Here is a 14,442-nt window from a genome sequence, read left to right on the forward strand (position 1 = left end):
TTTTAACCCTGTAAGTATACTTTTTATTTATTTAATTCTGTAAGTTATAAAAATAATGATTAATAGTTTTTCGATTGTCGAAATTTTAGTTTTGTCCTTAAAGATGACATGGCATCCGAGTTGAACAATTTTTTAAGGATTTTCAATTTTAGGAGGTTTTACACATGACTTGAAAAATATATTGGACTTATTTTGGAGGAAATAGAAATTTAACAAATTTAAAATTATATAATGTATAAGTATAAATTTAAAAAATAAAAAAATAGCCGCCCACCCACCCCAGACCTTCACCTCCTCTACCTCCAGTCCATTGTCGCCACCACCACCGACCGTCATCCTCACCCCCTGGCGTCTTCATCCCCCTTCCCAGCCAGCTGCCGTCGTCGCAGCCGCCAACCCTCCTCCGCATCTCGCTCCCGCCCCCCAGCCACAATCACCACCGACCGTCATGCCCCCCTTCCCAAGTCTGTTGTCGCTGTTGCCTGGGGATAGGGAAGGCGTGGCGCCGTCATCTTCACACATTTAAAAAAATATTAATTATAACATAATTAATTTAATTAAAAGTAATTAAAATAATTAAGATTTTTTAAAGAAAGTTAAAATATATTCACGTGAATAAAAAAATTTGGCCCAAAAACACCCAATCAACCTAAAAAGGAAGAAGAAACGAGAAGTTCATAACGCTCTAAGGAGGGGATATAATAGGTAGCCACGTCGGGTGTCTCCTGAAGAATAAATTAACAAAGGGAGGCCCAGATATCACAAGAAACCCAAGAGTATGGGAGGAGAACTAGATCCTCCATTGTTTAAGTAGATGATGTAAGATCGAGGGGGGAAAGTGAAGAAGGCTTTGCTTTAAAGTGATAATTATGTACTGTGGCTCAAAATAATTATAGGGTATATTTATTTGGCTAAATGTTTGTATTTGTACGGATCCACATGAGTTGATCTCGAGTTCTCAAATACAAGATAATTTATGGTTGTGGTGATCAAATAGACCGAGGAATGACCCATCTCGAGATAAAAACATGCAAATCTTTATCCTATAATAAATAATTGAATTTTATATGCTAGATATCAATAAGTTGAAATAGAGAAATGTACCTAATAAAATGGACTTTATATATTTGAAAATTTCTGTAATAATTATGCCCTAGTTTTTGAATTGGTCCACAGAATAGTAAGGGTTGGCAGGCAACCGACAAACCCTTAAATTCAAAGGCGTGCTACGAAAGTATAGCTGCTTGGAAAATTCTAGAAAGTCGAAGAAATAGAGAACTCCAGGTCGTCTTGCACGAGTAGAACCGTCTCCGCACACTATAAAAATCCCTCCAAAGAATCTTGCTTGCTATTTTCACGTTTTCTTTGCTGGTTTTTGGGGTGATCCTCTCTCTTCAGGTGCGTTGTGATGTTGTACTCACTCTTGCTAATTTGTTTTCCTTGGAATATTCGCCGGATTGGTCATTAATGATGATGAGTAGTTTGGTGTCGGGTTTGTTTTGTGTCCTTCCATTCTGTGGGAATGTATGGGGGAATTGCGGGAAATTGGTTTGAGGAATTGCTGAAATTATAAAGGATGGTAGGGATTGATTCGTTTTGAATAATGGATTTTCTGTTAATGAATTGGTGGCTTTGGGAGGAGAAGAATGCATGAGCTTTATCTTCATCCGAGGATGTTGATGAGTCTGAACAGTGTGTAAGAGTTTCTTTTATAGAAATTGCTGTTCAGGATATGTGATTAAGGTCACACTTATTTTGTATTGGGTACATACTTTATTATTTTGCGATCTAGGTGATGATTCCATCCTTCGGGTATTGTCTGGGGATTTAAGATTTCAAGTTCTGTATCATAAATTGGTTTTGATCATATTTCTACTGGTTGAATGATATCTAATGACATTTGCTACCTTGTTATTTGTGGTTGATGTTTTAATTCTGTGAATTCCTTAGAACTCTGTTTGTATTTCATACGGAAGCATTTACTATTGGTCTTTACTAAGTACAAACAGTATCAAAAGCATTTTTCTGTCTTGAGTATCATTTGTATGTTGCTAATTTCTTTCACTTCAGATAATGCAGCCCATGCCTTTTTTTTTAAGGTTTGTTATTATGCATTTCAATTCGTAGTGCATCATTATTCTCTTTACATATCACTCTAATAAATTTGCCAGATCCAACTGCCTCATTTATGGCAGCTTAAAATATGAATTATCATATTTTTTTCATATGAAAAGCTTTTATGGCATGCATGTAGGGTTGATAATACCCAGTCTTTGTCTTCACTTGGTAGTGATTTATACTTGTATGGCTCACTTCATTTGCCTCCTGAGCTGCAGGCTTTAATGATCTGTATTTTATAGGTACCCTATTCAGTTGACTTATTATAAAGTCCTGCTATACTATTGATCACCAATTTTCTCATTGGAGTATCTGGAGATGGCTGAGGTAAAGACCTCTCCTATCTCTTATCCATTTTTAGATTGTTATTGTTATCCTGGTGTGCATATCAATATACAAGCACTTGTGTTATTGCAGGAAGGTTACAAAGTTTCTTTGAATGTCTATGACTTAAGCCAAGGTCTGGCCAGGCAACTCTCTACAACATTTTTGGGGAAGGCTATTGAAGGAATATGGTGAGTGCATATTTGTTTATATGAGTTATTTTGTTGTAAAGCAATTTTAACATCTTAAATTGCTGATTTAGTGCAAATGGGTGGTTGATTGTTGATCCATGTGGGATTGATAGGAATATAAGGGGTTACTGGTTGTTTACCTTTTTAACTACAGATTGATTCCGTAAGTTTGCATTTGCATGCTGTTGTACATTGTTCTGGGCTTTCTGTTAGGTTTTGTCTTGTATATTTTGCTCCATAAGTTGTATATTTTGTGAAAGGATGCTTCTCATTTGCAGGCATACAGGAATAGTGGTTTATGGTAATGAATACTATTTTGGTGGTGGCATACAAAGTGCTCCAGTTGGAACCACACCTTATGGGACTCCAATTCGAGTTGTAGATCTTGGTGTTACACATGTGCCTAAGGATGTATTTGAAATGTATTTACAGGAGATTGGTCCCCGCTTCACAGCTGAAACATATAGTTTACTGACACATAATTGCAACAATTTTAGTAATGAGGTAGCCCAGTTCCTGGTTGGTGCTCCAGTAGTACCAGAGTACATCTTGAATCTGCCTAATGAAGTTCTGAGCAGTCCCATGGGCGCTCTCATGTGTAAGTTCCTCCGTTGCTGTGTGGTTTTTTTAGCATGTTGCTCTGTTAGTATTTGTGACTCCTCTTTCTCTGGTCCATACTGGACAGAAAAACGAAACGGAAGATAAATATTATAAAGATAAGAGTGTGTTGGTTATAAGAAACATGAGAAGGAAGAGAAATTGGGCTAATGTAGATTACATCTTAGGAGGGTGATATGGAAGGATAAGCTGGCTGCCTTCGCTTAGTTATATTATGGGCTGGGTAGAACTGCTGAATTCTTACCTTCTTTAGTAACTTTCTGATCTCTCTATCCAGCTCATTTAACTCTTAAAACCTATATCACAAATAACTTACACTGGCTACTATTTTCCAGTTGGAGTTAATTATGGCCCACCCACTCACAAGCAGTGGCTTTAATATTATACATTCTAGCAGATTTTTATCTGCGGTTCTTAGACTCATAAGATTCCACGTAAATAACATGCCATGCCAAAGTTGAAAGTTAAAAGTATATCGTCTATGACTACAGCTCTTTTTTATGCCAATTACTCTTTGCTTATTTCAGTTATTTTTATCTGGTGTAGTGCCCATGATACAACAACTAGAATCGACTTTAAGAGCAGGTGCAGTTCCCCAGGCACCCCAGTTCAGGCCCTCTGCAGTTGCTTCATCTATCCAGACAGGCAATACTACTAATAAATCGGCTAGTGCTACTAATGCTCAATCCACAAAGACGAAGAATGAAGATGCTGATAGAAAATCAGAAACAGAGTCACGGGGACATGGAGAGCAACAAACACAGAAAAAAACTGGTTCTCCTTGCGACTTACTAGAAAAGCCATCTGACAAAGCTGTTGCCAAGGATCCCCTAGGAGATGCACGAAGCAAAGTTCAACAGGAAATTAGCAGTGAGTTTGCTGCTATCATGGCCACAGGGACACTGCGTGCTAGCGAAGCTGCTGCATTGGCGACCAGGAGAGTGATGCAAAGATATGGACATATGAGTACAGCACAGAGCTAGAATTAGGTTAAGCTTCACTGCCAGAAGGCTGATTAAAACATTGTATTAGTCTGGAATACTGAAACTTAAAATTCTTTCTAAGGGAACAAGATTTGTACTGGGTGTTTACGTCATTAGGTGAGCGGACCGACCTCAGCTGCTCCACCATTCATTGTGCCTCTACGTGAAGATTCCCACAGGGGGTGAGTTGTGATTCCATCGTTGTTGAACTTCTATTTGAATATATCTATCATTGTTGTACTCTAATACTCAAACCATAAACTTTGCTGCTAATCAGTTGGATGGTATCAATATGTTTTCAATTGTGGGAGGGCAACCATTCAACGCTTGAATCTCTTTGCCCATCCCAGTCATTATGCTGGATGCCTTGTTTGGAGCAAATTGTGATAAAATTTGCTGAGGCAATTTCACTGGATGAATGAGCATCCTTGTTTTGACTAGGAATGAATGACGCAGAATCTCTTTAAATTGTGTAGTTAGATACTTTTTCATCTCTTTTTAAATTTTGAAAAATACAGAATATGTTAAAAAAACTAATACAGTATTAATATTATTATATTACCGATGTAAAAGACAGATTCTTAAATAAGGGAACAAACGACATGCACTAGTGACAAAATTAAGGATAAATTATAATAATCCTTTTGAACTTTGTTATAAATATAAATACTATTTTGTTGCTTAATAAATTTTAAATGTCTCATATTTTAATGTCTATTTAACAATGATCCCATTTTGTTATTTTATATTAGGTTTTTATCTAATTTTTGTTATGAAATTTCCAAAATGTATAATTTGTATTATAATTTAAAATTTTCTATACTTTTTTAGAATTTTTTAAAATAGTTTTATGAGCTAATATTCTCTATGGAATATTTACTTCACTCACCTTAATTTTATTTTATATTTTTTTAGATATATAATTTTTTTATTTTCTAAAAAATTTCGACAAGGGTATGTTCACGTTACTTTATTTTAAACTAAAGTTGATTTGGAGAGAAATAGTAAAAGTATGAGAACTAATTTCTGATAAGACGTGCAGGAGGGATTAATGGGTTGATGAATCTTTGTTTGATCCTTGACTAAAATGTGAGTAAAAATAAATATTTACAAAATAGCAAAATTCTTTGTTATTGTAAGAATGCCAGTTCCAGAGTCTGAAAGCAAGAAAGCGGCAGCACCAGGCAAATGAACATTTCAAGAACAGACACTGTCGGAAAATTTCTCCTTTACTTGCACCACTTTTGGAACATTTTACTTTGTATACATCATAATTATATCATCATGATTATAAGTTGGGAAAAAGGGTACAATCATGCATGTTTACCATATAGAATTTTTCTGACAGATCTTCTCACCCTCCTTCAACAGTGCTATAGCTATTCATACATCACTGTTTTAGCACTTGGAGGACTAAAGGCTCGTTATCACGCATCGTACCTCGACTCAGACCCCCATGCTATGGCTTCTGCAACTGCTTTTTGTCTTTCCGTGGCCGAGGTTTCATTCTGGCTGCTCTCAGCTCCTTCTTTCAACTGCTGAGACAGAGCCGAATCAGATGAGGCCGATCTCTTGTCCGGTTCAACCCAAAGGTGGCTGAGAGCGGTCACCACATCGCTGATCAGAGGGCGGACCTGTGCTTCTTCTTGAAGACACATGGCTGCAACTGCAACTGCTTGATTGAAGCTTTTCTTTGGGAAGTCTCCTTGAAGCAATGGATCAGCCAGCTCATGGAATCTGTTTGGTTCTTTGAAAATTGGCTCAGCCTGATCAGACGGATAAGCAGAAATACACTTAGTTTTCTGACAAGGTCGCATGATTCACCTATCTACGGGAGGATAAAGTTTGGTAAGAAAAAGGAAAAGGAGATGAATCAACTCACCCACGTCACTAAATTCTGCTTGTCGTGTTCCCTTGTGGTATCAATAGCTCGTTTCCCTGTGATCAACTCCAACAACACGACACCAAAGCTATAAACATCCGATTTTACGGTAAGTTGACCTGTTCTTTGATACTCGGGGGCACAGTAGCCGTATGTTCCCATCACCCTTGACGATACGTGACTCTTATCACCCATAGGTCCAAGCTTGGCCAGCCCAAAGTCGGAGAGTTTTGCGTTAAATTCCCTGTCGAGCAAGATGTTGGATGATTTCAGGTCACGGAAAATGACGGGAGGGTTGGCCTTATCGTGCAAATACTCCAGACCTTTGGCAGAATGTACCGCTATTTTCATCCTCTTGCACCAAGCTAATGGAGGTTGGTCTGGTGGAAGTTCTGTAGAATTAAGTTAGATGTCAATGACTGCTTCGTGTTATATGAACTTCGAATTTATAGTTAAAACAACAAAAGTTTATCTCATGTAAGGGCTAAATCATGCTGTAACCACACCAACTGTCTTAAAGGAAAGATGAATGATCGGTACCAAAAAGATGGTCTTCCAGAGATCCCAACGGCATGAACTCATAAACCAAAAGTCTCTGCTCCCCATCAGCACAATACCCGATCAAGTTCACCAGATTTTGGTGGTGCAAAAGACTCAGCATCAGAACCTCCACTAGAAATTCTCTGTTCCCTTGCAGCCCGTTGCGATCAAGTTGCTTAACGGCTACAGTCTGGAAACCAATAATCTATACTCAATCACAGGAAACTTAATAATGAATATAAAGCGAAAAAGACGTTGAAAGTACCTGGTTGGTTTTATCAAGGTATCCTTTATACACTCGTCCGAATCCACCCTCGCCAATCAGACATTCTTGCCTGAAATTGTTGGTTGCTGAGGCCAGCTCTCTGAAGGTGAAAGTTTCAGCTGCAATATTAGAATCCCCCCCCTCTTTGTTGGTAGCCCTGTTATTTGAAGCTTCGACTGCTACCTTATGTGCAGGTTCTATTGTCGTCTTTCTAGCATTTTCTGCACATAAGATTAGAGAATTTCAAATTCCTCAACCAAAACTCGATCAACCTATGCATCCATGATGTCCTACTGCACAATAACATCCTTGTTCGACATGTTTGATCAATGCTATTGTAGGAAATTAATGCAGTTATCATCATTCTTGCTACAAAAAACAAGAAACATGAATGGTGTTTTTCAATCTACAACATTTCATTCTCTTGTATACCTGCAAAGGTTTAGGCAGAAAGACAACATTTTCTAAACTACCCTAAGGCCCGGCACCACAAATTGTCAATCACCAAGACAACATTCACATGTTCTCATTTGTTGCATGTTGTGTACAATAAGACATACGATGTAGGACAATGTTTGCATATTTCTTCTGATAACAATGAAAAAGAAGAGAATTTGTGTGTCTTACCATGCCTTGCCTGAGAGAGCTGCCGCTGTGGTGGCTCCCTCTCGGGTGGGCTGGTGGGTGGTGATTCCCTTCTCTTGCTACTAAATCTCTTGGATGCTTTCTTTTCTTGGGACGAGAAGCATGGAAAGCAACTCATTTTCTTGCAATATTAAAATTCCAAGATCCACAGCATCTGTAAATAGAAAGAATTCCTGTTCTTGTGCAGAGCATCAAAAACCCTTTTCGTTTATCATCACCGACAACACAAATCAACCATAAATACTGAAAAAAAGATTTTTTTTTTTTTTGGGAGAAATTTATCCCAAAAGAAGCGCTCTTTCTTTGTCTTTGAGAAGCAAGACAGGCAAAAGCCTCATAACCCCAACGAGGAAATGGTGATGATTGGTTCTTGGAAGGACAGACGAAGGGCACAGAAACTGAAACAGATGTTTAACATCAACAATGTACATGGCATAAGCCAGAAATGAGTAAGGTGATGTATGTAGAAAAGGAGGATTAAATTAAGTTGGTGATCTGATGGACACTCATAACACCTGATCATGGCAAGAAGCCATGTTTAGGAGGAGTTGAGAATGGTGAGGTGATGTCTTTATCTTTCTTCTCCAACTTCCCCGAATAGAAAGGAGAATGTTAAGGAATGTGTAATAATGAGAGGGAAAACCGGCAACTTTGAGTTGGCAGATGGACCTCATCAACATCTGCCCCTTGTTTGTTTAAGCAGTTAATGTATGACCACTTTCACTTTGTCTACAAATAGTTTGTTTGTTTGCATAAAATGTTGCTGCATTTTCTATATTATTTATTTAATACATATATGTTATATTTAGTATAGAAACAATATTTTTTACTAAGTAAAAGATTTCAACTTTGAAGAGTGTAGATGTGCATGGGATCCTACATAAACACAATTGCAGATACAAAAATGTCCATTTTTACAAGGGAAAATATCTAAACATGTCAATGATAATGATTTAAGCATTTTTATTCGAGTTGATTTGATCGGGATTTCCAGACAAGTCCATCCAACTGTTAGTCCACATGCAGATCCGTGGACTGATATTCGTAAATATTATCTTGATACGATTGCTACGAATATAACAGCAATATATATACGAGCCATCAACCTTTTTTGATTCATCTTTTTTGTACTACTTTTCGTCAGGGATTGAAGGAGTGGTTACTGTCTGGCTGCCTTCCATTTTGAACTTCTTAAGTAGTGCCTCTGTGTATTTCCTTTGACATATAAATATTTCATCTTTCTCTTGATTTATCTTGATTACGTCCAAGAAATACATTAGACCAACATCACTCATCTAGAATGTCTCCGTCGTGTCTTCTTTGAAGCTTTGGATCATTTCTATTGTTTTCGATATATATGAGATCATCTACGTATGAGAAATTACTCTGGATACTCATCGACATTGATCCAGAAGTAGTTATCTATTTTATTATGCTAGGCTCCTGGTGCACGTTTGAGCTCGTAAAGTGCTTTATTGAACCTCAACGCTCTTTCTTCATGACCTTGTGCTACGAACCTTTTAGGTTGTTCCACGTAGGTTTTTTTCGTTGATATAGCCATTTAGGAATTCAGACTTTACGTCCATTTGATATATTTTTCATTTCTTATTTGTTATTATTGTGAAAGCTCTTATAGTATCTAAAAGGCGCTGTTGGAGCAAAAGTTTCAGTATAGTCTATACCGAGAAATTGAGAATATCCTTTGCGAGCTTTGTGCTTCTGTATTGATCTATCTACATTCAACTTCGTCTTGTAGATCCACTTGACTCCTATTACTTATTTGTCTTTTGGCATGTCGGCAAGCTCCCATGTTTCGTTCTTTTCGATCATCTTGATTTCTTCTTTCATTGGCTGGACCTTATTTTATGTTTTACAACAGCCTCAAAATTCTCTGGTTCCATCATGATTGGGCCAATATGTCGTGCGTTTTGGACTTAGAAGGCCCAGTCCATAAAGCTACATGGGCTTTGTGGTCAGATTATTGATGTCTCTTTATCTATTTTTGAGTACCAAAAGAAGGAAAAGGTTAAAGCGATTTTGCTGACCCATAAAAGCACTTTTACAAATCTTCTGATAGAAGCGTGTTGATTTTCTTTTTTTAATTATTATTATTATTATTATTATTTACTTCTATTAATAAATAAAAATAAATAAATAAATTGAGCTCAATTTCATCATCTCAATTCTCGCAACGTGTTACAAAAGATTAATTAATTATGAATGGAGTTTTCAGCATTCATCACTTTGTTAGTTAGGGACGACACTGAATTTAAATTTAAAATTAGATTCAAAATAAAACTTTAGGGAAAAAGTGTATATTTCATTTATCCAAATATAAGACACGCAGATGATAATTTTATAAATTAAAATAATAATATGAAATAATTTATACTTAATATGTAAACAAAAATAACAAATTTTTAAAAGTTTAAATTAAGCCTAAAACATATATATAAGTGTTTCATATTTAAAGAATTATATTAGTATTGTGTTTAAGAAAATACATTATTTACTATTTTTAAAATTTTAAATAAGATTTAGCGAGTCTAATTCAGTACTAGAGCGCAGATCTAAAGAGGGTCGAGCCCTGAACTTAGCAAACTCGCTTCATATCCAACCTGCTGTCACCCGCAACAGTATATTCGAAAAATATATTTTCACAAAGCAAGTATGAAACACTTACAATGTGATTAGTCGTTTTTTCTGAACTGTACACCAAACACATAACAAATATATTACGCTTATCATATAATTATTTCAAATCTAATCAAATTCGATCTAGCTTATAATTTCCAATATATTTGATATGTAAATTAACATAGAACAAATCAGACAGTGGTGTTTATGATGAAATGATAAGGTGGTACAATTTTCTTAAATTGTGTTTTCTTTTCCTTTTATCGTTCACATTTTCGATGCTCTTTCGTAGATTGATCATCTTTGCTCGCTCACAAATTTATCATTGATCATATCATCCAAATGCCTACAAAATTATGATTTTATTAATATTTTGTTATTTTATTTTTATTCAATTAATATTATTTATATCAAATAATATAATATTTTCTATGTGTGTAGTGTGTTCCCTCTTCTTACTTTATATCATCTTCGTTTCTTTTATATGACGATCCATCAACAAGAAAAGTATTTTTGAAAATAATTGCTTTTTAAAAAGACTATCTTTTCACTTAAAAAAAAATTAATATCATGGACTAATTTTCAACATTACTTTTAAAAATAAAAATATGAAATTTATTTTTCCAAATTTCAAATATTTTGGGATTAGGTTAGAAGTAGAATCAGATGGTAGTGATTATGAAATGATGGGGGTGTAATAATTAATAACTTTTTTGGTACCAACTTTAATTTTCTTGAAGACTGTGTGTGTTTGTGAAGAAGACAAAAAGCAAACTCCAAATCCATTCAAACAATAGGAAATACAAAAGATCTGCCTCAAACCCTAAACCCAAAAATACACACACTAATTTGAACCTTTTTTTTTTCTTTTTCATCACAAAAAATTCTTATATGAATCAAATTTGATCGAATCAAATTAATCACACTGCAAGTATATAATACTTATTATATAATTGATTCAGATCCAATCAACATGGCTTGAATTAAAATTTCCATTCATTCACATCTACTACAGCAATAGAAACATATATAACATCATCGACATCAAAGATTGATCGATCGATCGACTGATGATCGAGACATATAGCACCGGAGCTTTGAGTACAACAAATATGTATATGAATATGATGGTGATCGTCTCTCTAGCTATACAATTCTATTAAACCATCAAAAAAGGAACAACTTCACAACAAACGGAGAAAGAACAAAAAAAGTGATGATGCTAACATTAATGATATACGACGAGCAGAAACAAAAACCATCAATCATGATGACAAGCAGTAGTATTAACGGTGGATCTAGTGCGATAACTATGCAACAACATACGATGGATGTAACAAATTATATGAACGGCGTCCCAAAATTTCTCTTCTTCCCACATGATCCCAAAAGCTGGCTGATTCTTGATCGTTGGTTCCGAAAACACAGTGATTTTTAATTTACCTGTTGGAAATAGGGTTTGGGCCACTGGGAACCTCATGATCACTCACTTCAAACTCATCTCTTCCTTTGCATTTCCTACTCACCCTCTTCCTGCTGGGGGGGCGGAAATCCACGGACGTTCTTGCAGCAGCATGGTTTTCATCTGAGAAAAGGGTTTGTTGGTGAGGGTGATGATGATCAAAAGCAGCGGATCTTGACAGCATATCCATAGAGGGGTTTGAGGGGCCGACGACAACAGCAGCGGTGGAGCTGAGGAGGATGAGAAGGGCTATAAAGAGAAGAGTGATGAGTAATTGGTGGGATTTGGTGGAGAATTCAACAAGTGGTGAGGAGGAGGAAGAGGAGGAAGAGTTGAGTTTGGGTGTTGTTGCCATGCAAATTGGAGATAGAGAACCAGCAGCACCCCCCAAGAGCCCACAAGGGATCAATATCCATTAACCAGATCGATGTTAAGAGTAGCGTGGAAATTGAGGGTGCGGAGACAAATAAAGGAGAGTAGGGGGAGAGGAATCAAAAGTACTACTGCATGCTATTTATATATATATATGTGGAAAAGATTAGAGGGTTTGAATTTCAACGTATATTTGTTGGGAATGGGAGAATTTGGAATATAAATCAGATGTTAAACTTAACAGGGAAGTAGTAGAGAGTCGAAATTATATGTATGTATGGAGGTAGGGTTCTTGGAATATTTATGAAAAAAGGCTGCCAAATAAAAGATATTGACTTTGTTGCCCCACTCTGGATTTATTTCTATGGTTCAACTCTAAAGTTATAAATTCCAGGAATTTTAATTTCTTAGGGTATATGTACTAGCTCACTTTTTGTGGAAAAAATATTTATTTTTCTTGGAATAAATAGATTCATAATATCTTGGTAAATCGTTAATAATAAATTAGCTCATATGCATATATGTCAATTAAGTTTTCTACGGCTGAAATAATATATTTTGTAATTCATATACTTTTTAATATTATCGACAGTACTCTACAAAGAACGTAGTATGAATTTTCTGTATGAAAAAAGTTAAAATAAATAAAAATTTACGCTTAAAAATAAAATAATAATATTCGAGGTAGCGTTTAGAACACTCAAAGAAGTTATGCAAACTAAAGTCAAGATGAGAATGTATATGCATGAGAAGAACGTTTTCACATTCTAAGTGAGGAATTAAATTAAAGTTGGTAACTTTCAAACCCTGATGATCAACATTAAAATGAAAAAAGTGTGGAGCATGGGCAGGGGCGTTATGGTCATTTGAGTACTCCACAATTTACTCCCAGGGGTGTGCTGTTATTGGGGGGCAATTTAGTAAAAGAGAAAGAGTCTTGAAGTGCAAGAAAATAAAAAATAAAAATAAAAATAAAAAAGAGGGTAGTGCAGATTGAGAGAAGAAGAAAAGCACTAAAGGAGATTGCTGCTGGAGAGAGGAGATTGTGGTACCTTTTTCTTATTGACAACTACCCATTTTATATTTTTATCTTTGACCAACATTATTTCCCATTTCTTTTCCTCGATACATATATATATTGATATAAAGTTGAAAAATATATCAAATTACTCGACATTTAATTTAAGATGAATTATTAATTCCATTTTGGAGGGAAGCTCGATTTACTTCATAAGCAAAGAAAATTGGATAGCTAATTTCGAGAGGAGAAAAATTTCGACTCTCATATAAACTTAAACCAATTATATGACAAGTATAATATACTCGTCCTGTTATTGGTGTATAATTTTAAAAAAAAATGAATAATCACATAATAAGTGTAACATACTTATTTTATAATTAATTTGATTTGATGACGAAGACAAGAATTTTTGGAAAGGGTTTCTTTCTTTGCTTTATGACTTCCGGAATTGTCCAAAAGAACGGAAGGAGGAAATCTTATTCTTCTCTCTATTGAAAAATACAATACAAGTTGAGGAAGAGGAAAAATGAAGTAAAGAAGAAAAGGCCGAAAGTGGATGATGTGGTGTAAATTAAAAAAATAAAAATGAAGAAAAGAAAAAGGGGGAGAGAAAGAAAAGTGAAGCATCGTATTCTCTCCATCACCCACACCTCGCCTCACCTCAAAGTGAATTCAATTCCCCCAAACAAGGTCTTGTCTCCGCCATGCCTATCCATGGACCCCCCACCACACCCCACCCCCACCACCCACAAAATGCCTAAACATTATTCCTACCCATATGCATGTACACACACGCACACGCGCAAGCACAAATATGTAATTTAAGCTTCAAAATTTGATAAAACTTGATTAATATATATGGGAATATTGATATTTTATATGGCTTTGGACTCTTCGAAAATTAAGAATAATTATATTTATATCTCTAATCAGCAATCTATTCACACAAACTACTGTCTTTTATGTAATTACAAACCACATATGGCAGCTAGAACAACAATAGTTTGTGTAACAATATTAACATTATGCAAAATATATAAAAAAAATTTAGAAAATGAATTTTTTTTATGTAATTAATGTTGATATTTTTTGTAGATATATATTTGTAATTTTTCAAAAAGCACAAGTGATTTATATAAGTAGACGATAAGTTAAGAAACATGTATGTAGTTATCCCAAAAATTATATCAATTTATTTAGCAAGTAATGACTAAAATGCTTCTTACTTCTCTCCAATTAATTGAACAACCATTTGTCAACCAATGGCCGAGAAGAATAAGAAACGCCAAATACTCGCAAAATTTTAAAAGAAAACAGATGAGATCAACAAAACCAATTCTCTAATTACACGAAATCTCGGATTGAATGTGGCGGCATCCTAATC

The 14,442-nt window shown here is 35.4% G+C and overlaps 2 protein-coding genes across 3 annotated transcripts; one reads left to right on the forward strand and one right to left on the reverse strand.

Moving 5' to 3' along the window:
- The first annotated feature begins 1,200 nt into the window (after nt 1-1,200).
- LOC105165722 (uncharacterized) lies at nt 1,201-4,480 on the forward strand. Of its 2 annotated transcripts, none has more exons than XM_088881446.1 (5): nt 1,201-1,398; nt 2,337-2,445; nt 2,536-2,633; nt 2,912-3,231; nt 3,798-4,480. In XM_088881446.1, the coding sequence occupies exons 2-5, from the start codon at nt 2,437-2,439 to the stop codon at nt 4,232-4,234; spliced, it is 864 nt and encodes a 287-aa protein (XP_088737572.1). In that variant the 5' UTR covers nt 1,201-1,398; nt 2,337-2,436; the 3' UTR covers nt 4,235-4,480. The 2 variants fall into 2 exon arrangements, with proteins under 2 accessions (XP_088737572.1, XP_011083128.1); XM_011084826.3 differs by having other exon boundaries at nt 1,202-1,398; nt 2,361-2,445.
- Nucleotides 4,481-5,445: 965 nt separating this feature from the next.
- Nucleotides 5,446-8,255, reverse strand: LOC105165721 (putative serine/threonine-protein kinase PBL26). Its single transcript, XM_011084825.3, has 5 exons — nt 7,549-8,255; nt 6,922-7,142; nt 6,657-6,846; nt 6,117-6,508; nt 5,446-6,000 (listed from the first exon to the last, which is right to left on the reverse strand). Exons 1-5 carry the CDS (start codon nt 7,682-7,684, stop codon nt 5,662-5,664), a joined length of 1,278 nt encoding a protein of 425 aa, XP_011083127.1. The 5' UTR covers nt 7,685-8,255; the 3' UTR covers nt 5,446-5,661.
- Between the last annotated feature and the right edge of the window lie 6,187 nt (nt 8,256-14,442).

This window comes from Sesamum indicum, linkage group LG6 (assembly GCF_026168435.1).
Source record: "Sesamum indicum cultivar Baizhima isolate 11 linkage group LG6, ASM2616843v1, whole genome shotgun sequence".
Taxonomy (NCBI): domain Eukaryota; kingdom Viridiplantae; phylum Streptophyta; class Magnoliopsida; order Lamiales; family Pedaliaceae; genus Sesamum; species Sesamum indicum.